This window comes from Lissotriton helveticus, chromosome 5_1, assembly GCF_964261635.1.
Source record: "Lissotriton helveticus chromosome 5_1, aLisHel1.1, whole genome shotgun sequence".
NCBI classification, from domain to species: Eukaryota; Metazoa; Chordata; class Amphibia; order Caudata; family Salamandridae; genus Lissotriton; species Lissotriton helveticus.
Genome location: NC_136065.1, coordinates 453,384,969 through 453,412,076, shown reverse-complemented (window position 1 = coordinate 453,412,076; position 27,108 = coordinate 453,384,969). Strand labels below are relative to the sequence as shown.

At 43.6% G+C, this 27,108-nt stretch overlaps 1 protein-coding gene across 1 annotated transcript in view; it reads left to right on the top strand.

Moving 5' to 3' along the window:
* Positions 1 to 23,210, top strand: part of RBP3 (retinol binding protein 3) — a 168,917-nt gene extending 145,707 nt beyond the window's left edge. Inside the window, exons 3-4 of the mRNA XM_078642694.1 lie at positions 10,864 to 11,006; positions 21,057 to 23,210. Coding sequence (XP_078498820.1) covers positions 10,864 to 11,006; positions 21,057 to 21,403 — 490 coding nt within the window. The 3' untranslated portion in view covers positions 21,404 to 23,210. The remainder of the gene's footprint in view (positions 1 to 10,863; positions 11,007 to 21,056) is intronic.
* Positions 23,211 to 27,108: the final 3,898 nt, after the last annotated feature.

Sequence of the window (27,108 nt, the reverse complement as noted above, 5' to 3'; positions counted from 1 at the left end):
CTTCATTAGCAGGACACCCCTGCAGCCTACGGAGTCCATTCTCCTGGGTTGTCAGTGAAGCAGCCATACACTATATAGAGGGGCACTGCGTAATTACACGATGACCATCTCGAAAACGGCTGCAACAAATCCTATCATTTTTGGTATCAAACATGTTGGAATCATACCCACACACCGTCAACGGTGTTGGAGGTATGATTCCAAGCACAGGAAGAGCCCTCCGTTAGGCTCTCAGTGTTCCCAGTGCCAACCTTCTAGACCCGGACAGCACAAAATGGTTGCTGCCAACCAGAGACACATTTCTGCCAAGCTCGAGCAGAGGAAGGTGGAATAATAGGCATCCTGTCACAGGGAGGTGTGACCAACTCCCAGGCAGCATTTAGTGTATTGGGACTGGGTAGGTGTGCTTGCCAGTGCCACAACGTCTGCATGAGGGGCACATTTGGTGTCACTGTGAATAGTCTAGTTCAAACCAGTCCTGGGAGCCATTGGCTCCCGCTCTGGCATGAAACTTGACAATAACAAAACAGTCCCAACCAACCCTCCCCCACCCTCTGAGCTGGCTCACACCCGGTTAGGATAAAACGGGCTTGGGATTCAGCCTCGATTGCCTGTGTTCGTCATGTAGGGATCATCAATTATTCTTTTCGTCATCATCACGTACGAAGGGTCTTTTAAATATGTGAGTTCAGACTTTCAGTTGTACAAAAATAACACTTTTTTTTTATTTCAGTAGAATTTTATTGAAAATTATATTTACATGGTACAGAGGATATACAGGATATACATGGGAGATAACTGAGACAAGGAAGAGGGAAGAGGGGCCCCGGGGGGGGGGGGACCGTTAGGTAGCGATTTGCCGCCATTTGTCCACTTTATTCTCACTGCTTCTTCAGTTCCTCTTGGCAAACCCCCTTCCTCCTTGCTGAATTGTCCAATTGTCTTTTGTTCCCCCGGTGGCGTGGAGAGAGAGGTATAGAGAAGAAGAGTAGAGAGAGTAGAGAGCATAGAGTAGAGAGGCCCGGCTAGTTGGCATAGTAGGCGATCATAGTAGTCTATTCAGTGGTGTCTTATCTTGTTTGGGGCTTGTTTCCCTGTTGTCTGTCTGGTGTTCAGGGTGGCTTGTGTGTAAACGATGTCACAGGGGCCGCCCTAGCACTTGACTTCCACCATCTAGCACTGGGATACACTGACCCCTCCATAAGATCCGAAACGGACAGAGACCTGATTGACCTCCTGCTCACAGCCGCGGTCAAGACGGTTTTAACAAACTGGAAAGACACAGCGAAAGCCACCTTCAAAGCCTGGTTTAACTGGGTCATTTTCCTGCGGGGGGCCGACAACATGTCATCCAAAAATAACACTTTTAATAAGTACTTCCATGCAGTGTTAAAATGTTCTCTATTAGTGTCAGAGCTTCCACGTGTTAAAAAACAGGGGCATATTTACAAGCCCCTATCACAGAGTAACTTACCCCCTGTCCAGACCCTCCCCTGGGAGGGTCCCCTGAATATTCCAACCCTTTCCCTAGGGTACTTAAGGGCTTACCTGGGTATAGGTCCCTAGATTCATCGTGGGATAATATTCAGATCAGACACCACTTCTACTTCTACCATCTGGGCACTCTGGACTTCGCATGACTTCGTTTGGGCCTGACTTTGTCTCTCTTCCAGTCTGCTGCATTGTCTGTACCTGGGCATCAAACAGAAACCTTCCAAGGCCTAAGAAGCATCAAAGGCACTTGAAGAAATCTCCCTTGGAGTGAAGGAGTCACTCCCCTGCATCCGCAGGCACCGCAACTAAGTCAACCGGTCTGCAGAACCTGCGCTCCTCCGGACTCCGTTGGCTCTGCAACACAGGTGGTGGTTTTCCACAGCTCCCAAGGCCAGTCCTGCCCTCTAACCAAGCTTTTGAGGCCAGTATCCCTTGTGGGGGTTGCAATAACAAGACCCCTGTGCACCTTGTCCAACTTTCAGTTGCATAGGCTTGTTTTCTTCCTTTCAAGATGATATTTGGCATCCAAGTAGCTCCAACCTCAAGCACCTCCTGTGAATAGAATCTTCAACCACACCACATCACGTTCATTGTGGCCTGCATCTACTGGTGAGCTGCTTTAGGTCCTCTCAGGACTCCAGTGTTTGAGGCCTGTGGGTCCATTTGAGGGTCTCTTTTGTTTCTTGTGGGCTCACCTCATTGCTCTTGGACTGCCCTAACTCCCCTGCTGGTGGTGAGTCTCCTGGGCCTTGCTGGTCCCAACGTCGCTCCTACTTTGATTCTTGCACGGGTTGCTGTTTCCCAGGCTTGTTGGTGCTCCCACTCAACACCAACCCCTCAGCACTCGACATCCTTTGTGGGACAGTTTGTGCACGGCTACTGGTCCTCCTCAGTGTCGCCTGGTCCTCACAGCTGCAGAGTCAAGGTCCTCGTCATCCATCCTGCAACACCCAACATCAGAGGGCATTTGTCTTCCAAGTCTCCTAATGACACCTGAGTGACATAGACTCTATCCCCTCTGCTAGCAGGTACCTCTTATCAAGAATTCAACCTTGGATTCCACCGGACACTTTCTCCTTCGTCCACAGTGGCACTTTCCTGAAGTCCTCCATTGGGTTTCACGGCTTATGCACCTGGCTTCCCTGGTGTAGGTAACGTGGGCACTAGGGTATCCACGCGTGGGGTGGCTCTCCAACCTTCTGTCTACCATGGGACTTCTTCGGGGTCCACTGGGAAGGGTCCTTAATCTCTAAAAATCCAAACGTGACTTGCACATAGAGTTGTACGGAGCACGCTGTCTTATTTCCACACTGCACACGCTCTCTATGGGGTTCCTATGTACTCACCTTGGGTGGTTCTGCGGGTCCCCAGCAATTCTCTGTCCTCTTGATATCATCCTGACCCGAGTCATGGTTCTCATACCACTTTCCTAGTATTTGGTTTGGTCCTCCCCTGGGGTCCACTGTGCATTACGTGCTATTTACTGTGTCTCTTTACTAAAGTATAGTGTGCCTTGTGTATATCTCCAGGTAGATATTTCTATGTTTTAGAAAGTATTATATAATAAATACATATTTTTATAAATACTTGGGGGGTCATTAGGTTAGCGGGCGGATCGCCACTGCCCGTATGGCGGTGGCGATTCGCCCGCTAAAAACCTCCGCCCGCCTAGAATTCCCCCCCGCCACATTACCATGGCGGGGGGGACCCCGGCAGACGGAAAGACGCTCCGCCGTTTTTACGCCCGGTCGAAGAGTTGACCAAGTGGAAAAGCAGCTAACATGGTGGTGGTGTCTGGGAGACACCGAGGAGACACCGGCATCCATATTAACATTGCTGCGGAGACATGCCTTTCGGTGGCGGCAACGCCGACACGGAAAGGCAGGCGGTTTTCGCCATTGGGGGCTCGTAGCTGCCCCCAGGGATTCTGGGGGATGCACACGGGGGGTACCTATGCTACCCCCTGCAGTTCCATGCACAACATGGCAGGCACAGCGCGGTGCCTGCCACGTTGTGCATGGAAGTGCACGACATATCTTCTTGGCATTGCGGCAGGCGGTGCTGAGAGCACCGCCCGCCGCAATGGCAAGAATGCAGGATGCGCCTGCCAGTGTGGCGGGAGCATCCTAATGTCATGAACGGGACCCCCGCACCAATGGCGGGCGGTCCCATTCCACGGTAGGATGGCTGGCGGACAAAGTCCACCCTCCATCCTAATGACCCCCTTGGTGTGGTTCTTTTTCACTTAATATATACTATTAGATTGCATTCTGGTAAAACAAGCTGCTATCCCCATATGTTCTCCACCAGCTACATGCAGTGTACACCTGTGCTCTTCACTCTGTACATCTGTTTCCCCACCCTCCATTTGTGATTTTTGTGTGTGGTCTTGAAACTGCAGGTGCTTCCTCGCCCTCAATGTGCACTCTCCTTGTGCAGGGGCATAGCCATCGGCAGTGCAGCAGGTACAGTGCCAATGCTTACAGGGATATGAGGGGCCCTCTGTACGCTGAATATAGCTGTGTTTCATTACCTAAACATGAGTTAGGGGGCCCTTTTTTAGGTTTCGCTGTAGCCAATGCGCTTGCGCATTGCTTCTGCGACAAACGATGTAGGGGCTCCAGGAAAGCCTAACAAGAGAGCTTTGGAATGCGGATTATGGCCAGTGCATGTGAGGCATTCAAGCGCGAAGCTGGCATCTGGACGGCTTTCACCAGCGCGCGCTCGGCCTCACTTCCTGCTCCCCCTCTTAATTTCGTTATCGCTCACACCCCATATGCTCGTTCTCTCCCGACCTTCCTTTGATGCCAGAGGGCTTTTCAATGTGGGTTATGGCCAGTGCATATGCCTCACCATTTGCTCCCCCGCCCCCCATCAGACTTCAAAGGCTGCCGCTTCCCCGCCCCCCGCATCAGACTTGAAAGGAATGCACTCCAAGCTATCTTGTTCTTTTAGCCCTACAATCGCCATGCATTAGCTAAAGCCCAGTCCTTCCTCCCATTTCCCTTCTTCTACATCCGCTCTGTCCTCTTGGTCCCATTGTACGTTTTCTACATCCTATTTTTACCCAGACTGTACATGTGTTCTCCACTCTCCAATTCCCACTTTCACTTTGCATCATGTAAATTTGCTCTCCATGTCTATTATGTGCAAACTCTCCATCCTGTATCTGCAGACACCCTGTCTCAGTGCATTATATCTTCCAGTTGCCCTATACAGCCTCTAATCATTTTCGATATCTGCACTCTACAGTGACTACCCACAAACACTGTCTGTCTCTCAAGCTTTCATTTTCTCTTCACACAGTACTTCCTTCTTCATTCTCCACATCATCTTTCCACTCTACAAATGCATGATCCACTCTGTACATTCACTGTCCAACATCCAAACCCTTCCCTTAATATCAGTTCTTCCTACCTCACTGTATCTTGTGTGCAGGTTCTGCATCCTCTTTCCACGCTAAGCATACCAACTCCACAGCCCACATCCTCTCTTGTCATAATGTTCTAATTGAAATCTTCATATCTACTTTCTATGTTCTCACACCATACTGACAAACCGTTTCCTCTCCCCAACCATCCGCTCAACTCCAGGCACCTCTACACATCTGCGCTCTGCTCTTGATTTCCACACTCGCTCTTCCATCCTTCATTTGGGAACTCCACTAACCAACCACCCTTCACTTGTACCATCCATTATTCTACCTCTCTATCTGACCCTTTACATATTTTCTTCACTGCCTACCTTCTCATTTTAAAAGCTGTCTAGATCATCACACAACTTTATGCCATCGCCTTGTAGTTAAAAATAATTCTTAATGAAGTAGAAAAAAGTATATCATTTAAATGCTGCCATTTAGAGCACTATTTGCTGCATAGCTCACTAACAGGTACTTGAATAGTACTCTCTCACTGCTTACTCATCACTCATAGTGCTTACCCCACTCATGTGCAATAACTATTCATCTACAACCATTTAAGTCATATGCTTGCCAATCTCTCACTGACACTCTCACTGACACTCTCACTGACTGACTCACTCTCTCTCAAGATCTCACTGACACTCTCACTGACTGACTCACTCTCTCTGACACTCTCACTGACACTATCTCTGACTGACTGACTCTCTGACTGACTCTCTCTGACTCTCTCTCACTGACTGACTCGCTCTCACTGACTGACTCGCTCTCACTGACTGACTCGCTAGCACTGACTCGCTCTCACTGACAGACTCTCACTAACAGACTCTCACCGACTGACTCTCACCGACTGATTCTCACTCACTCTCACCGACTGACTCACTCACTCACTCTCACCGACTGACTGACTCACTCACTCTCACTGACTAACTGACTGACTCACTCTCAAAGACTGACTGACTGACTCATTCTCAATGACTGACTGACTGACTCACTCTCAATGACTGACTTACTCACTCACTATCAATGACCGACTGACTGACTCACTCACTCTCTCTCAATGACTGACTGACTGACTCACTCACTCTCTCAATGACTGACTGACTCACTCACTCTCTCTCAATGACTGACTGACTGACTCACTCTCAATGACTGACTCTCACCGACAGACTCTCACTCACTCTCACTGACTGACTGACTCACTCTCAATGACTGACTGACTGACTCACTCTCAATGACTGACTCACTTACTCACTCACTCTCAATGACTGACTGACTCACTCACTCTCTCTCAATGATTGACTGACTCACTCACTCACTCTCTCTCTATGACTGACTGACTGACTGACTCATTCTCTCTCAATGACTGACTCACTCACTCTCTCTCAAAGACCGATTAACTGACTCACTCACTCTCTCTCAATGACTGACTGACTCACTCACTCTCTCTCAATAACTGACTGACTCACTCACTCTCTCTCAATGACTGACTGACTGACTCACTCACAATGACTGACTGACTGACTCACTCTCAATGACTGACTCTCACCGACAGACTCTCACTCACTCTCACTGACTGACTCACTCACTCACTCTCACTGACTGACTCGCTCACTCTCAATGACTGACTCACTTACTCTCAATGACTGACTGACTGACTCACTCTCTCTCAATGACTGACTTACTGACTCACTCACTCACTCTCTCTCAATGACTGACTGACTGACTGACTCTCTCTCAATGACTGACTGACTGACTCACTCTCTCTCAAAGACTGAGTGACTCACTCACAATGACTGACTGACTGACTCACTCTCAATGACTGAGTGACTCACTCTCAATGACTGACTGACTCCCTCTGAATGACGAACTGACTCACACTCAATGACTGACTGACTCACTCTCAATGACTGACTGACTCACTCACTCTCAATGACTGACTGACTCACTCACTCACTCTCAATGACTGACTGACTGACTCACTCTCAATGACTGACTGACTCACTCACTCTCAATGACTGACTGACTCACTCACTCTCAATGACTGACTGACTGACTCACTCACTCTCAATGACTGACTGACTCGCTCTCAATGACTGAGTGACTCACTCACTCTCAATGACTGACTGACTGACTCACTCTCAATGACTGACTCAATCACTCACTCTCAATGACTGACTCAATCACTCACTCTCACTGAAAGACTGACTGTCGCTGAAAGACTGACTGTCGCTGAAAGACTGACTCACTCTCGCTAAAAGACTGACTCACTCTCGCTAAAAGGCTGACTCACTCTCGCTAAAAGGCTGACTCACTCTCGCTAAAAGACTGACTCGCTCTCGCTAAAAGACTGACTCACAATCACTCACTGACTGACTCACAATCACTCACTGACTGACTCCCAATCTCTCACTGACTGACTCCCACTCTCACTGACACTCTCCCACTCTCACTGACTGACTGACTCTCCCACTCTCACTGACTGACTGACTCTCCCACTCTCACTGACCAACTGACTCTCCCACTGACTGACTGACTGACTCTCCCACTGACTGACTGACTCTCTCACTGACTGACTCTCTTACTGACTGACTGACCTCCACCCTCCTGTTGTTTATGCCCCCCACATTTACCAAAAAAATCCACAACAAGCAACCTTTGGGACAGGCAGATACAAGTTGCTAGCATTGAAAGGACAAAAAAAAACTCAAGACATTCTTTTTAATACTTTTTTAATATGGTAGTTCGGTTGTACATAATGCTTTTTTGGTCATATCTAAGGTAACAAAAATGCTTCTGCCACTTCTTTATTATAACTTTTCAGCATGCTGCAGAATCTGTACAGCACAGCTTAAAGAGATGGGTAAAGTCAATATCTCTGGCTAAACACTTATAAGTTCCCAAAAGCAAGACCTATTGGCTATACCAATGCTTGTTATTATTTAGTTGTGTAAACCAGAATCTTTATCCTTAGAACGTTTGTGGCATTCCCGATTCATGCCTCCAGTACTTTTCTTTGCACTTCGTAGGCATTATGTGATTGATTTTTTTCAACTTAAGCTATTTGATCATTATGATCATATTCTAAATAATGTAATAAACACTGGATGTTAAAAATAAAGTTAATACATAAGAACTATGCTATATTTAACTACTAAAAAGGCAGCCACGACTGCAGTTAACTTGCAGTTAAAAGGGACTTGATTTGAATGGTGCAGCAGGTGCAGTGGCACCGGTGCCAAAAGCTCCAGGGACTCCACTAAACCCAGAGTATTGCTAACATTTAAAACTAAATAGGCAGTCACAATTGCAGTTACCTTGCATGTGAAAGGGGCTTGATTTAAATAGTGCAGCAGGTGCAGTGCCACCAGGGCCAAAAGTTGTCATAACTCAACTAAACACCAAATATTGCTATATTTTATTATTAAACAGGCAGTCACATGTGCAGGTAACTAGCAAGCACTAGGGCCACGATTTCAATAGTGCAGCAGGTGCAATGTCATCAGGACCAAACGCTCCAGGCACCCTACTAAACACCAAGTATTGCTATATGTTATTCCTAAACAGGCAACCACAAGTGCAGTTAGCTTGCAGGCACCAGGGTCATCATTTCAATGGTACAGCAGGTGCAGTGACACTGGGTTCCAAAGCTCTAGGAACCCCTCCAAACACCAAATATTGCAATATTTTACTACTAAACAGGCAGACACAAGTGCAGCTACCTTACCGGCAATAGGGTCATGATTTGAATGGTGCAGCAGGTCCAGTGGCACCGGGGCTAAAGTTTGTCAGAACTCCTCTAACATCACATATTGCTATGTTTAACTACTAAATAAGCAGTCACAAGTGATGTTACCTTTCAGGCATTAGGGGCATGATTTGAATGGTGCAGCAGGTGCAGTGGCACCAGGCCCAAAAGTTGTCAGAACTTTACTAAACACATAATATTGCTATTTCATTAATTAATTCTATTACTTCCCTCTTTCCTTTTTCAAAAGTTTGCTATTGCTTACCAGCACTAAACCACTGGTAACAGCACAACATTTAGCCTTTTTGTACATAAATGACTCATAACACTTTAACAGTTTCTGTAACTTATATTGTACAACTACTCAGCAACCTACAACTCACTACAAAAACCAGCCTATTATTGATCACATAGGTGAAACCTAATGCGTTTACCAATGCTTGTTGGAGTAATCTGCTCTGCAAACTATCTAAAAAACTACTGATTTCCTAACTTCTTGTGTATGGCAAATGTTTACACATTACTATTCCAGATATATTAACAATACATCCACATATTGAAATAGTCATGTTGTAAGTATTAAAGCCAGAACCAATCCTAAGGTAATACATCCCCATCATGAAGTCATCATCAATTAGTAGTCCCATTCTAAAGATATTTTGGGATCATCCTTGAGTAATACTGACTCATTCTGAAGTCATCCCAAGATCATTCTGTAATAATACAGCCCCATCCTGAAATACCCATAGGAGCATCCTGGAGTAATCCAGACTAATCCTGAAATCATTCTGGGATCATACTGCAGTGATAAGGCATCATCACATATCTTCCGATTAAATAATCAGAAACCCATCCTAGAGTTATTCAGACTATTCCTGAAATCATCATGGTATCATCCTGCAGTAGTACAAGATCATCACATCTTTTCCACTGAAGTAATCGGGCATTAATCATGGAGTAGTTTCTCTGATGACTCTAAATAAAGTCATCTCATTTAAATATTCTGCCCTGTGGGCATACTTCAGGATGGCTTCGGATGACTTCCACAGATAATTGCAGGAATAGCCAGGCTGAAGTCATCGGATGACTTCAGAATCACCCTAGGATGATCTTCCTTTTTGACTTGGGAGGGCTCGGTTTGGTGTAGGTGAAGGTGATGGTTAGAGTCCAAGTCTAAGATTAGGGTCAGGGTGTGGGCAAGGGACTTGCTTCAGAGACAATGCCTGAGTGTCCAGCTGGAGTACCCAACTTCTAAACAGTGAAACTCCCCTAGAGCCTCCCACTTGGAAGGGAAAGCCACATCTCAAGGATAGCCCCTGTTCAAAGGCGGATTTTATTATTTAACACGTGATTCTATGGTCCGCTCTTCACTTTTCGTTTAACATCCCTTCTTTAGTCACAGCCTTCCCTTTTCATACGACTCTATTTTGCTTCCAAATAAAAAAAAATCTAAAATGTATTTAAATGTTCCAACGATTGTGCGCCTTCCTACAGACATCATCATGTTATCATTGTGCAGGACTCTGAACCATCCGCGGCCCGTGCAGATAAGAGCAATGGGGTGGTGGGGCCGAGTGGGGGGGATTTCCACGGACGATGACGAGGGAAAATTAGTTGTATATTTAATTTTCCCTGGTCATCGTCAGTCAAAATCAGACCCGCCCGCCTCATCGCCCCACTGCTCTTTCTTGCACAGGCTGTGGCTGCTCTGAACATGTGCTCTGAACCCCAGGGGGCCTTTCATCAAGCCTGGAGACCGGTATCAGCCCGATTGAATACATAATTGGTCCTCTTTCAAGGGAGGGTACTGATTTTCTACGGTTAGGTTGATAATGGGATTTGAACTGTAGTTTGAGATGTTAAGTTCTAAATTGGCAGAAGATTTTGTATAAAACAAAAAAAAATAATGCTCCTTGCAAATATTATTTTCAATAGCAGATGCAATAGCTGGCCAGTAATATCTAGCTAGTAGGAGGGAGACAGTAATATATGGCCAGTAGGGATGAGAAGTAATATTTTTGCCAGTAGGAGACATGCAAGTAATATCTGACCAGTAGGAGGCAGACGGGTAATATTTGGCCAGAAGGGGGCAGGCAAGTCTTATTTGTCAGTAACATGGTGGCAGGTATTTCTCTGGTGTTCCCTGTGTGTTTGTACACGCCTGTTCCTCGCGTGCAGTGACTGCAGCTCTGTGTTCCACCAGGTTTAACATCGGAGGCCCCATGTCTTCCATCGCTGCTCTGTGTTCCTACTTCTTTGGGGAAGGAAATCCAATTCTCCTGGACAAAGTCTACAGCAGACCCTCTGACTCGGTCACCGAAGTGTGGACTCTGCCTCGGCTCACTGGTAAGACTACTTACTTCTCTAGGGACAGGGGTGTAGCTTCGTAAGGGGGGGGGGGATTGGGGTGTTACACCCTCCCTGATTAATGTCTTTTGTGATAAATGGTTGGTACAGGTGCTTTCAGTCGGGGATGGTGAAGTGTCTGTCTGTGTTTGGAAAGAGAATTACAAAAATGTTGGTTATTTAAAAATATAATGGGTTTTCTCTCACTTAGTACCACTACCAATCAGCATTACTCACCATTTTCACTGGTCCTTAAGCCCCTCTCGTGCCCCTTGCTTGTCATATTATGTACTTTAACATTATGGGGTATATTTACTAAGATTTTGTGCCATATGTGCATCACAAAAGCGAAGCAAATGGCCACAAAATGACTTTTTCCTAATTTACTTTCCCCCCAAACTTGTTTTGCGCTGAAGGTTCACTTAGGAAGTAGTGTAGAAAAGCGCATAGCTGTGCTTTACATTACTTATCACCAAGGGGGCATTCCATTGTTGGTGCATGGGCATTCCCATGCAACTACTCATGGTTTTTGACGCAAAACCCTATTTACTATAAAATGTTGACAGTGTTTTACATAAAAAATAACGCCCATCTGAAATAGTCACGATCAAGGAGACATGTGTGTTTATTTCTCCTTCCTTTTCTGACTTTGCATGTGTGCTGCACTGTACACCACACATACAGAGTGGGAAACATTTTAAAGTGAGTCTAACCATATTTTGTACTGGAGGTGTACCCTTCCAGTACAAAACCTATGCTAGACTTACACAGCCACCTGTGCACTATGGTGCAAACGCGTATGTCTATGGTGCACGGCTACCTGATTATGCGATGGTGCTAGGGTGAGGGGAGGAGAGTACCATATCTCTATAAATATGGCGCTCTCCTGCTCGCTCCTTCTCAAGCAGCGCAGCACAGCATTCTTGGCTGATGCACTGTGCTGTGTAAGAATTTGGTAAATAGACTCCTCTGTACCAGCGTGATTGTTGGGAAAACAACATGTTTTATGAGCTGAACTGTTGTGCTTAGATATTGGGCATCAAAAGTGACAAGTGGTGCCCTTTCAGTGGCAAGATTTTTGCACAAGTGTATGCCGTCGCGCTTTTCAAAACATCACCATTAGCATGTTCAAGCACATGTACCTCTTTGATCACTTTGTATCACGTATCAATATCTCACCAAATATATAATTAGAAATGCCGTGAAATTGACATTATTTTTTAACCATGTCTTTCCCCATTATTAGATTGTAATTCAAAATAGTTAACACATCAGTGGGCGACATGTGAGGAAAACAATTAAGCAAGCACGTGCCTCCAACTGTTCAGCAGAGCAATAAACAGAAAAAATATAAACTCGCCCCCCGCGCCCCAACTGGTTATCCCCGAGCTAATGTTCGCCCTCCCTAGATTTCAGTTGTCCGGAAAAGATGGTCACAGTTTGGAAGGGTCGCACAATATATTTAGGGCTTACTAAGGCCATTATGTCGTAGAAAGTCATCGTTTATAACCCGATGCCGAAAAAGTTGTCTAGGGAAACTGGTTTAAGGCTCGTAACCCCACTAGGCGCAAGTCCATCGGTAATCCTTGTGACGGATAATCATGGTGAGGCCTCCAAACAGTGTCAAATTCATCATGTGTGATCGTGAGCGCGTGAGAGAGGTTCTACATGCTTGGGGACCCCGCGTTCTCCTGCCAATATCCCTGGGTGGGTCCTCCCTTTTCCTCTTTGCATATATGGTTATTTTAGCCGCACCCAGGCAACTCCACATCGGTATTCTTTCGGTCTTTGTTTGATATTTTAGGTTTGGAAATCGCAATTTAAGGAGTATATTGTATATATGCATCGGTAGATCTTAGTATTGTTTTAATTGCTTCTAAAAGTTTGGCTTGAAATGGTTGAACAAAGGGACAGTCCCACCATATATGTTTGAAATCCCCTAAGAAGTCTGCATTCCCTCCAGCAGGGATATGGTACATGGGTATAGCACTTCTTCAGTTTAGCCAGGTAAAGATACCAATCATTTGCTATGTTGTATTGGGCCCCTCTCCCTAAAATGCTATGTGTATTTTTGGCCAAGTCCCTTCACAGGTCTGTCCATTGCTTGTCATCGATAGGCTTTTGCAAGAATCACCGACCAGTGGACATGATAGGAGTGCGGTATAAATGAGTGGCCCATAGCAAAATGGAGTAGAGCGTTATATGAAGTTTAGTAGCCCCGCATCTTTAGCAATTGTTTCAAAGGGGGTCAGGACCGAGTAGCCTCTAATTTAATTTCAGGTTGCATCACCCAATGTCTCAGCTGAACGGAATGGTATCGCTCCACTTGACTTCCCTCAATTGAAATTTCTACTTGCAACTCAGAAAGAAGAGTATTTTGGGGTCTCCGAAGAGATGGTCAAGCAGTTACCAGTCTTCCATTGATCGAAAGAACCTGGGTGCAGCGCTAGGGTAAAGGCAGGACTCTGGTAGATAGGTGTATGCGGGGATGGGAAGATAACCTCCACAGTATGGCGTGTGAGTTAATGCTGTGAGGTAATGCTCGTCTCTAGTATGGTACGTGTGGATGTGCTCAAGTAGATATTAGGGCTTGTGTCAATTTTGGGCTTCCAATCCAGATCCCATATTGACCCTACCGCAATTGCTTTATCCATCTTGACCCAGTGCTCGTCTGAGATATGTAGGAACCAATCTGCAAGGACCCTTAGATACGATACTCTATAAATTAGAGGAAAGTCTGGGAGTGCCAGTCCTCCCATATTTCTTGATCTATGCACCACCTTGTAGTCCAGTTATGGTGAATATCCTGGAAAACAAAGCACAGGAGTGCACTGTGTAAATCGGCAAAGTCTGATGGAACTGAAATAGGAAGAGTCAGAAAAAGATAATGCTTTATATAATATTAATTTCTATTGTGTTAATTCATTACAGCACGAAACAAAATATGGTGACCAGTGCCGTATATACTGGGTTATGGATTGCATTAGCAGAGCACAGTTAACACTGTAAGAGTCAGTAGGTTTGGCATGATAATATGGCCCAAACACTTAATAGATTTAATTGAGCATTTACGGGGGTATTGTATTGAAGGATAGTAACTTCTGCCTGACGTACCATTAAATTAAGAACCACAGATTTATCAGTATTAACCATAAATCCAGATACTTGTTCAAACTACGCAATCTCGTTCAGGGAGAGAAGATTGTGGTGAGGTAAGTGAAAGCAGCACATCATCGGCAAACAGGGTGATTATGTGGTTTGGGAGTCCGAATGGGATGACCTGAAGATCTGGATCTGCCCTGATGCCAGCAGCAAACAGCTCCACGTTGAGACTAAATAACAAGGGAGAAAGTGGGCATCCCTGCCTAGTCCCCCTGTGAAAAGGAAAGGCGGTTGATCTGCTGTCTTTAAGTGTGACTTTTCAGAGCGGATTATGATGGCCTCATCACCATCTGTATAAAAGAGGTCCCAAAACTAAAGTGTTTAAGAGTTAACGTAAAACAAATTCCAGGCTGCTTGATCAATTGCTTTTTCTGTATGGAAAGACTCTATGATTGGTGGATTATTTTTAATTCAGATTTTCTCTACAAGATGCAACATTCTGCAGTTGTTGTCATGGGTTTGCCGCCTTTTCATGAAGCCCGATTGATTGGATTACATTACTGTAGGGAGTAGGAAGTCTAATCTAGATGTTAGGATTTTCATGTAGAGTTTAGCATCTAGATTTAACATGGGGATGGGTTTAACATATTAGCTCAATATATTGTTGCATTTCTCAAATGAACAAACATAAATCCCAGCACATTAATGAGGGAAATGTTGTCCTCAAAGTATGGAGTCTGGTAATATCAAATATTTGAGGGTTTTCCTAGGATATCTAGTCGACCAAATCAGTTATGTAATATTAAAAGAGATCATGAAAAAATGGCAGAATTACTAGTAATTGAGTTTTTTTCATTTGACTACTGATATTGTTGGGATGGAAAAGCCATCTACATGATAATGGATATGCAGTCCTTCCCTGAGTGCCCAATCGGACTGATGTCTGGATCCCTAATGCTGGTTAGGTCGAGCCTGGGCATCGCCTGCGCTGCTCTGCAAGCCATGCTGTAGTGGAGTATGCACTTGAAGCCCCTCCCACTCTCTGCCCATATTTGCCATTGGCTAGTGTCATTGAACTTTGTAAATGCTGGCTTCTGATTCGTTATTAGGCTTGTTAGTCCCTCTTATTACCGCCTTGTTTTCATTTGTAACCTCCCATGAGGCCAGGTCCTTTTACTTTGGTTGTTACAAGCTACGTTTTCTTAAGTCTGTAAGCACTATTTTCTTTAATGAGTTTCTCTTACAGCAGGAGGGCAGGAGGGTCAAGCATTTGGAATGCAATAGGTCTCTCACTTGCGAGAGTTTAAGCTATTGGCATTGTAAATGACAATGCCTTTTAATTATGTTTTGAAAACCAAAACATAAATAAAAGACATTGTCATTAGAATGCCAAGAGCTCAAACTCGTGTAAATGCTAGATCTATTGCATTGCAGATGCTTGTTTTTGTTGTCATTGGCTAACACGGATCATGCGTGTGCACGATGAGATAGACCTGTATCACGGATTGCAGTCTTGTTTGACCGGGAAGAGTGCCCAAAGTGCCAACCTCATAAGGATTAGAGACTACAGCCTTCACCAGGATTTAAGCAGTATGAGTGTGGTGGCGGCAGCATACTGTGTAGCAATCAGTAGGAGCAAACAGATCATTTGTAACCTGTCCCACAGCAGTGAGACCTTCAGGCTCACTCATTTTCAAATCCTGCTGCTGTATGCTTAACTCATCCTTGGATAACAAGGAAGGGGTGAAAAGTGCAAGAGTGGTGTACCTGCAGTGGGTGTATGTGTGCTTGGGAATGATACAATACAGGGATAATTCAGTTTTGCACAGTGAGTGCACGTTAAATGCATGCACTGGATGTGTGTGTGCTTATGAGTGGTGCAGCACATGAAGGATACCGGGCTCTGCAGTGTGTGTGTGCAGTATGCATGCATTGAGTGCCTGTGTGCCTGTGAATGGTACAATACATGGAGGGCCCTTGGTTCCATTTCAGGAGGCCCAGGTCTGAATGGTGAAACATGAGGAGGTAGAGGAATCCCCCAGATAGATGTGTGCATTGCTGAATTTGTGTAAGCTGGGTGGGACAATCTCTGGTGAGGGAAGAGCCAGGCTTTTCTTGTCCAAAGTGTGCTCTTTGATTAAGTGAGAGGTCACAGGGTAGGGTCTGGGCTCATCTCAGGAAGGAGATGGGGCTGATAAGAGAATCATAAAAAGTAGGGCTAGGGTCCAGGGCTAACCTTTTGATACACATATCACTGTGTCTGACATGCAAATGTGAACTCTAGTCACTCCACCGGCCTTTGGTGTGAGGCTATCAGATTTGGAGGCACACCTGCTGTGACAGACTGCTTTCAAGAGGAAGAAGAGGGCAGAGGAATGGGCACTTCAAATGAAGCAGACCGCCACCATAAACTTCAAAGACCCAGACTCTGAATCACATCTGGTGCATGGAAATATACTATAAGAAGGGTAGCTTGAGACCCGCAGAATTGTCACCTGCAAATAGCCAGAAGGGTTGTGTGACGAGGGGAAGCTATACAAGACTTGTGTCTGTGACCATGACTGGGGATCAAGGTTTGCTAGTCTCTCTGCTAAGTGATGGGACATCACTAAGGGACTACAAGGCCACCTGTTCTGGAGCCAAGAGCACCATCACCTGCCTGCTTGCCAAAAGCAGTCTGCCCTATGAGGAAGAGGAGAGCATTGGAGGGAGCGATGTCCAGTGGGATTCCTGTTGAGTGGAGGTTCAGGTTGTGCTGTGTAAGGATATGCAAGGGGATGGCCGCCGTGAAGTGAGCCATGTTGAATGCTGTGCCAACTGGGCTGGAGCCAGTGTGCAGCTAAAAATAGGCAATCCTGTATGGCAGGAGGGACTGCTGCAAAAAGGATTTTGTTGAATGCTGTGTCGATCAGGCAAGAGTCCGTGTGAACATAAGGATCGGGAACCCCATATTCCAGAAGGGCCTGCCACACATGAACATTGCTGTACACTGTGCTGATCCGATTGGAGCCCATGTGCAGCTGAGGATCTCCAGCCCCATATGCCCGGGAAGGGCTGTTGGGCAGAAACCTGCTGTGCTGGTTAGTGCCTATGTACAGTAGAGTCACAGTGACAGTGTATGACAGAGGGGGTCACTGGACCTAGCCATAAGTGTGTAATCTCCCAGGGACCAAAAAGGCTTGCCTGCAACGAGGAGCAACAAGGATCATCTGTTCACCGCAGGAGTGTGGCCGCATGTGAAGGAGATCGGTAATTGCAGCCTGCCTGGGCCGCGTGCAGGAAATTGGCCTAGATCAGCCACTGCCACTCAAAGGCCTGAAGAGGGGGCTCACCCAGGAACTCCAGACACTCTGAGTGTGCAAGGGTGGGGAAGAACCTTGCTGGCTAGGACAGCACATCTATGCTCGTCAATTTTGACTTTAGAACAGAAATAGAGTGGACTCTTGAGACTCAGACAACTAGTGGGGCATATCCTTGATGTTGCCAATAGTGAATAGAGAACAACCGCTAACACTAGAGCGAGGATGGTGTGGGACAGGGAACCGCCAAGGAACCGCTGGGGCCCTGACCTCAGGGGGATTGAGCAGTTGTTTGTGAATGTTGCGTTTTTCTATTGTGTTAGTAGCGGTGGAAATAAAATGCTACTTATTTTTCTTTGAAGGGAGCATTTGGATTGGACAATTATTTATTGATGATAATGCATGCATTTTGAGTTGAGAACCTGTGTTCACTCCCTTGTATCCCCCACTTATCCCTCCCAAGCGAGCCGTGGACTGCTTGACCATGTTACTACTGAGAGTCAAGTTCAGAAAGGGTACTTGGCCCAGTTGCTCAGATTCCATAGTAGGTCAGGCCCCGTAACATCAGGAATAAAAGACCTCAACCACAAATTTGGGCCCAGTAACTCCTGTTTGCCCAGAGGCACTCAGAAAGAGATTCTGACAGATATCAAACTCAACATTATATAGGAAGTGTAACCATTAAATATTTTCTAATTCTGTGTGACCTGAGGAATTTATTAGTGCAAGCCAGATCACCCTTACCAAATTTAGATTTGGTTTGCAAAACAGAGTGTTCTTCCTCCAGTTCCCCTTTTGCAGGAACAAATCCCTGTCAAGGATAATCCCCCATCTTTGTTCCTCTGTATCTCACGAGTGTGGGGGTACCAGATATTTATGGGTTTTCTATGAGTTCAGGGTACCAGCAGGCAATAAATCGGATGCAGTTTATTTTGCTAGTGTAGAAGGCAGCTGCAAGTGAAATTCTGGTTCAGGATACTTTTGTTTTGGTCACAGATACCACCGATGGACTTTATGGAAACATACCACAACAATATACTTTTAACATCTGCACATTCTAAAGTTTCTTTCACTGGGTGCCTGACCTCTCTCACCCTTCTTGGCTGGCTGAGAGATTGCACTGAACATAACCAATGCCAGATTTATTTTCCCTGCCAGCACTTGACCCCAACTTTATCTGCATTTTCTGGGCATGCAGCCCCATATAGGCATGGGTTTTCTTTGCATTCAGGGTGATTAATTATAAAAGGGGTGCAGAACAGTTTTAAACTTGTTTGGGGTTCCTGTGTTTTTTTGCCACAGGTATAACCCCTGGACTGTATGGAAACATACCACAATCATATTGTTTTAACATCAACAAATTGTAAGGTTTTCATATCTTGGTGCAAGACTTCCCGCTCCCGGAATGGCTGGCTGTGAGATCGCACTGAGCACAATATTTCTCAGATTTGTAGCATATATTTTCTCAAACCATTGTAATTCATTCTAGTCTTCCTTGTACAGAAACATATCCTAGCCAAGGCTTGACCATAGTCTTTCTTCCTCTGCATCATATGGTAGTACCAGACATGTAATGGTTTTTCGTGGTCTTATGGTACCCACAAGCAATAAACTGGGGGTACTGAATTTTGGAAATTTGCAAGACAGTTGCAAGTGAAATCATGGTTGAGGAGGACTGACTTTAGGTCACATAAATCACCATGGGCTGTTTGGAAACATACCACAATCACATAGTTAACATCTACACACCCTAAGGTTCCTATCACTGGGTTCCAGACCTCTCTCACCTTGAGTGATTGTGCTGAACATGACATTTGTCCAATTTTTTGCATTTTTTTCCAATGGTAAATCCGTCCAATTTCCCTCGCTCAGTAACATATCCCTGCCAAGACTTAAGGTTCAACTATGTGTCTTTGGACCTCTTGGGCATGGTGGTATGAACCAAGCATGGGTTTTCTATGGGCACAGGGTGCCCCCAGGTTATAAACTGGATGCTGTAAATTTTGGAAATTTAGAAAGCAGATGCAAGCAAATTGCTGGTTGAGGGTCTATATCTTTTGCTCAGATATCACCCTGGACTCTACAGAAACATACCATATACCTTTTAATGGGTAGGGTCCAATTTGCTTCCATGGGAGTATTTGTTTTTTCAAGGATGTTGTGTTGCTGTAGTTTTCTTTATGCAGCATGTTAATCATCCACTGTGTGTACGGTGAATCAAGTCACCTCTATGTGTCTGAGAGTTCCGTTTCTGGGCCACGATTGAGAGATCTGGAGTTGAGGCTAAGGGAATGCGAGATTATCATTGTGCCTCTCAGTGGCTCATAGATGTGTTCAAAATACTTGCTGATCCAATCTTGGGCACCTATGCAGAATGTACAGAGCAATGCTACCATGAGCGAAGAAGGCACAAAGATCTTGAAATATTGTCAGGACAAATGTAAAAGAAAATGCACTGCTTTTAGGTGCAATGTGTGAATTGTGTGTAGGGGTGAAATGGTAAAGTGAATTCTGTGAACTATGTGCAGAATGAGAGAATTAAAAGAGACTGTGGAAGAGGACAGAGAAGAGCTGTGAAATGTGCAAATGAAGGATTTCAGAAAAATGTGGGAGGAAAATGGTGTCTTACAGAGAGACCACAAAATAACATGGTTTGAATGGGAGAAGAGGAGTGGATGCAACGCTGAAGACAACCACCCTTTCTACAGAATTCAGTAATGTTTTAATCACAGCACCATATTTACAGAATTTACATATTTTTAATTCTAGTTATTCACAAAAATATCATTATTGTTACTATTGTAACTGATACTACCTCCAAAGAATTGCAAAGCCAATATTCCGTTTTTTAGGCACATGCCCGTTATTGTGTGATATGGCTGTATGCAATAACAGAAGGCACACAGAGAGGAATTCCAATACTAATTAGGTGTACTCTGTGAGAAGCCTAGAATGTAATTTTTTTTCTTGATTTAAGTCACCCGTAATTATATAAGCCACGTCTTTTGGAAAAAAATTGGCAATATCCATTTCAGAGAACCCCACCACCATTTATATCCCAACGAAAGCCCTGACCACAACCACATATTTTTAATATCTACACTTCATACGTTTGTGATTGCTGGGTGTCTGGCCACCTCCGCCCTGATTAGATGGCCAGGACAATGCGCTAAATATGCACTAATCAGATTTTCAACATCTTCCCCTCAAAACATGGTAGTTCCTTCCTCACACAGGAACATATCCCTAAGAAGACTTGACCCAAATATGGATTTCCGTTGGTCTTTTGACATTGGAGGTATCAGTTATGGGTGTGTTTTCTATGGAATTGAGCAGGAATCCACATGCCAGTCATCAGGGAATGTTTTTGATGTGGGAAATTCCATACGCATGTCTGGAGGATCTGTGCTCATGGTTGGCTGGAACCCAGAGTAATCTACCACCAGACACATTTCTGAACACCAGAGACAAAATGGAATCCATAGTGTTGTAGTTTGTATGACTCCCAACATATTTTATCAGAAACCCAGCAAATGTCAAATGATGGATAATGAAATCACAATTGATTTACTGATTTCTGAAAATTATGGCAGAATTAAATGCTCAAATATAACACATTCCAGCCACCAACTTATATGATCTCTTGCAGGTGAAAGGTACGGTGACAAGAAGGGGCTGGTCATCCTCACAAGTGCATCGACTGCAGGAGCAGCGGAAGAGTTTGTGTACATAATGAAAAGACTTGGGCGAGCATTCGTCATCGGAGAAGTGACCAGCGGTGGCTGTCACCCCCCGCAGACCTACCATGTGGATGACACCAATCTTTACTTAACTATTCCAACCTCTAGGTCGGTCATCAATGAGGATGGGTCATCCTGGGAAGGTAAAGGGGTGACACCCAATATAAGTGTACCTGCTGATTCAGCCCTCATTAAAGCAAAGGGGTTTTTGAATGCAGTGATGCAAAAATCAAGAGAGATGTCTGCTGGAGCCTAAACTGCCCCAGAGAAAAAGGCATTAAAAAATTATAAAGAATCTTCTTCCACTTATGAATCTTGCATCATTGTTTAGGATAGTGTGAAATGGCGCACATAGGACATAACAAAAACATCTGTTTTCATGATAAGAAGAAAATATATTAGTGTAAATCGTGCAAAATAGATTACTAATTAAGGTTTATTTAGATTGGTATATTTTGGTATTTATTTTGGGGTTTAAGGGTCAAGATGTGATGAATTGGCAAGTAAAGCAGCCTTTATTAGTAGAATGTTATAATTCATGATATGGTACTTTGAGATTATGAGACAGGACAAGTCATAGAAAATGAACTTGAAATTACTATGGCACCATCTATCCCTGGGTATAAGGCATTACATTGTTATGTGCTTTGACATGTGAATGGCATGCAGAAGTAGTAGGCCACACCGCTATCTATTTTGATGTGTTAATAGAGGGATGGGCGAAACTGCTATTTTCCTCTGAAGAATGCAAATGTTTTGCTAAAATGATGCAAAATGACATGCATTATGCAAAATGTTCTTTGCCGGTATCACGCGTAACAATAGAATCAAATCTTGCATTCAAAATGTGTCTCGAATGAGGCAGACCTCAATTTTTCAAAGACAATCAAGTGTCTCACAAATGAAAATGTCAGTGACTACAAAGTAGAACAAGCTCTGGCAAAGCCAGTAGGTCTGATGTTGGCTGTCAGTCTTTTGGCATTGTCTATGTGTTTTTTGTTTTCTCATGGTTTTTGTAAAATATTATTGTTGAAGGAGCTAGTGGGACCTCACTAATATAAAAGAATACTACGTTGGCTAAAACCAATATATTTTTTTGTTCTCATAAAGCTCAGATTGCCACAATAGTCCTGATACTTTGTTTTCCGATGTGATCCTTGTACAAGAGCAGAATGCTATCAGTCACAGCGAAGTTATCCACTGGGTGAACTGGGCTGAACCATTGCACAATGCTATTTGCTGTGGTAGGTGGAAGAGAAAGGTGAATGGCACAAAAACACACCAATGATTGAAAAGGCTGTCTGTAAGCTCCTATAAGTAAGTATATTATATGTATAATTTTAGATCATTAAAATCAAAAGAACTTGGCTAACACTAAACGTACAAATATTTTCCAGCACGTAATGCAAAATGTTCACATTTTGCAAGATTTGCCATGCATAATAAAAAATGACTAATGCTTTTTATATTATTAATAATGTTATGTGCTTTTGTATGAATTTGTCATGCGATGATGCGGCTCTTGTTTTTAACTGTGTTATGTCTTGTTATGTGATGTGGAGACTCAAAATTAGTCTGTTGTCTGTTTTGATTTGTGTATATTATGTGCTGTAAAGTTATTAGTTAGACTGTAACATGTTGAGTTCGGATGTAACCTTATTTAGTTTGGGTAAGGAGATTGCAAGATAGGCTATGGGCTGTAAAATAATGCTTTGAGGAGGAAAAAAATATTTTGAATACTATAAATTGTGTTCTTTTATATAGCTCAGGTGTGAAGGTTTTGCTTGAGGTCCCTTCTATATCTATGATGGTTATTTTAATCTGATTCACGTTTTTGTGGGGTTGGGCTATGATTAGGCAGCTGCATGTATTTGATTGGAAGGTTAGACTCTTGTGTATCTTTAATCAACAATGAATTGCTGTATTCCATTCTGCAGATTTCCCAGGTTCTGAAGACAGCCTATCACTTATAATCCAAAAAGTATAACATACTTGACAAATGAGTAGGTCCACATTTGCTTTCTTGAAAAGTGTTTTTTTTAAATAAAATGGTGTCCTACATATTTCTTTGGGTGTCATAATTTATTTTGTGAATGGTAGAAAAATGACAGTTTTCTGACCGTTCACCTTTTTGAGGTCAGATTCAGGGTTGACAAACCTTTCGGGGAAAAAACCTGGCAACTTTGTGGGCAGTTGCTACAGGTAAGAGAGGTGGGCAGTGGAGCCGACTCGGCGATGAGGCGAGCGCAAGATAATTGGTTTTCTTTATTTTTTGTTTTTATTTTCCCTATTCCATCGTCTGTCAACTTCCCCCCCCATCTGCCACGCCCACCACTTTTACCTGCACCGGCTGCAACTGTTTGAGTGTCTTTCTGAAAGTAATGTGTAAATGGGATTTATTTAGTACAAACAAGGCTTCCAGGCAGTAGTGTACCTTACAAAAAAGGGGAGAGGTTTCACTATAAGAGACTACTTGAGAATGACTTTCTAGAGAGTTTGGGAAGCAGGGAGGTATTCAGTGGGGAGATATTAGGGCGCAGTGAAGTGCTGCTCAAGAAAAACTATCTACATTTTCTTTCAAAATAGAAGGACAGAAGGAGCTTGTCAAATCTGGATTGGGATATTGTTCCAGTTTCTGTAGATGCAGCAGAAGACAGCATGCTATCTGATTCTTCATTCTTAGATCTCTTAATTGCAACTGTTATGATGCTGCCACTCAGGGAACTGTGGGGAGCTACCAGAGATTCTGGTCTTGAAGGCCAGATATTTAGGCATTTTCGTAATGTGGCTTCAATTCAATATTTATTACAGATTTGGAACTCCAATGAGGTCCACTTAAAAGGATACATACCAGTTATTACATAAAAAGTAATAAAACTTGCAAAAACGCATTAATGACAATCAGTTCTGAGTACAAGCTTTCAACATGTAGCAGTTTCAAGAAATAAAGTTTGGAATTAGCAGCCAACAGATTAAGGTGACAGAGCATATCCTGAATTGTGCAAAGAACATTTAGATAGCAGGCAGATGTGCGCTTTATAAGTAATGCATCATGTCTTTAAGATGATTGAGGCAGGCAGCAGATTCCACTGGAGTTCTCTGAGAGTTGGTGTGACCCAGCAGAAAACTTCAAGTGATCCAAGTGCAAACTCGATGCATCGCGATTAACTGAATTCAAAAATTTTCTCTTTACAGAGTCCAATATAAAATCCACTGAAAAGTCTGTTTCATCTTGTTATGAAGGACATAAACCATAGATTTATTTATATAAGAACTTTTGTAAAGGTAAAGCACTATAAGAAGTCACCAGCAGCCATTTCAGAGAGCTAGGTAGCAGTAGGTAAAACATAGATTCCATTCAATCGAGGTATCTCCAGGCGGGGTATGAATGATCATACAGAGCATCACCCCTATTAGACAAGTATCAGACTACTACCAGCAGATGTTAAGGTGCGAACGAGCCAACAAGTCCTTCTGTATATCACATATCCAGAATTATTGAATGAAATGTCATTTCTAATGTAAATCTGATATCACATAGTACTAGAGACTCTGATATCTCATATTGTATCATATAATAAAGATTGTTTTAGGTGATATAATGAAAAACTGTCACAGAGAGAAAACAGCATATTTTTACTGAATTGTTCACTCTCAATAAAGGCTCTAAACCTTAATATGCCCTTGTAGGTGTGTTGTTCAATTACAAATGAAGAGAATAGCCCTGTCTTTTTAATCCCTGCAAATTTAATTTTAATCATGCTTTTAAAAGGATCACTCACAATTGTTTAAAATCAGTGTGTGAAAGATGCACACTCCTTCCACAGACAATAGTGCCCCTCCATTAATAATTTTCTTTTTGTTTTTTTGTTTTTCTCGTGTAGTGGCTGTTTTTCTTCCTTCTACTTAGGGCTCATTTACGAGTTTGGCGGTGCAGCGGCGGGACTGCCCTGCTGCCGCACCGTCACACCTGTGTGCGAACCGTCACCTGTATTATTACTTTTTTAGTCACTGACTGGCCTTTCCTTTGGCGTTCCCACAGCTGTGCCTATAAAATAGGCAATGCAATGGGAACATCAAAGGAAGTTCCAGCCCGACATGGACAGTGAAGTCCATGCCGTGCTGGAACTGGGGATGCATGCACACAGGGGGACAGATATTGTGCCCACCTGTGTGCACCCACATGCAGTGAGGATGAAGGGGGCTGTTGCCTGGTGGAGTCGATGGTCCAAGGGCGGCACGACTGCTAAGGTCATAATGTAGCGATCGGAAGACTGCCACCGATGCTCTACCACAAGTCTGGCAGTCCCAGGACCACCAAACTCATAATTAGGTCTTTAATGTACATCGCAGTACTCTAAGCATCTCAATAGGGAAGGAAATCTGATGTTTTCTTTTAGCCCAGCACACTATGTCTCTCTTTGGTCATTTCTTGCAAGTAGAATCTTTGTCCAGATTGTTTATGCCCCATAGAAATAATTACTTATTGTATGGATTGTAGCAGATTCTGTTAAAGATGTACTTATGCAGTTGCCATTGAAATGATTTGCTGCAAGTGAAACCACAATAACATTGTATTTTAGAAAAATGTTGAAGACTTTCCTATTTCAACACTAGAACGGCTGCTAAACTAGCTCTTTCCCAAAACATATGTTGTAGATGCCTAAAGGCGCGGAGATACTCCTTCGGGAGTCGAAGCCAGCGCGATACAAACCTGCAAATAAATAAATAAATACATTTGAGCTTAGACTATCTATCATTTTATATACCATTGCAAACTGATTCTATCCATATGAGATGTGGTTGATTCAATCCTGCAGATTTCATACTTGCTGTGCAACTGTGGGTAACTCCATCTAATTTGCAAGATCTTCTCAATGTTTAGATTTTGTGTTCTAGATATTTGTAATATTTGCCATGGGCTGAGGCCTGCTTAACAGGCTCTACGGCAATGTGCTCTGTAAAAACATTATCAACTTACCCCTTTGGTATGGTCTACTACTGTTAGACTAGCCTGAGGTTTTCAAGGCATAGGCTATCAAGAGATCTGTCTAAATATTACTAACTCGCTCATTTTATGTAAAGCCTGTAGGACTAGTAGAGGGCAACCAGCCTTATTGTGAAGTAGTCAGTTATGAACAATGAAGTACAGGATTACTCATCTCCGTAGCTTCTCTTACTCTGTCAGCCCATATGCTGAGTCAAAAATTGGACAGCTTTAGAACATGCTCTCTATTAGTGCATAATATGTCACTCAACTATTAATTTGGATCTCGGGTTTGGTAATGCAACCAACGCCCAATATATATTCTACATGTAACTTGTCCTTGTAATCTGAAAACAGATTTGTGATATCTACTTTTGTCGCATGATGTTTGAAACGCTGGGCAGTGTGTTTGTTATTTAACAACAGGAACATAATGAGATGTACACTTCAGCTGGAGCTTTGGCCTCCTTCTTCACAATTTTGCAAAGAGTGCACAGCTCCTATTCTTAGAACTTGTTCTAAATTCCTCTTAACAGTCTTCCTGAAAGACATTAAGAAATCAGTCAGCTATTTGATAGATTTAGTATTGTTCTGTGGTGTGTGGTAGATTGTGAATATATACTAGATAGTGATGGGTGAGATATTAGTGGCTAATTTCAGGCATTCAAGGGCATCATGTGTTTGTGCGGAGGAGACCTTGCTCCCTCCTTTTTAGTATTGTCTGTCTGCTCTATTGCTCGTGTAATTTTGTGGCACACGTAGTTCTAGAATGGTGGTTGATGTTTCAGACAACCATGATTTTATGATGAAGATTGCATCAAAATTAAGGTGAGCGAAGACGTTGAATATTTCATAGTGATGTGCATTTTCCAACATGGCGCTTAGAGACATGCAAGAGAGGTGCATATTGATTTACGTGTAGGATTTGTAAAATGCTTGATTATCAAATGGTGTCCTCGTGTTGAGCCTGAGTA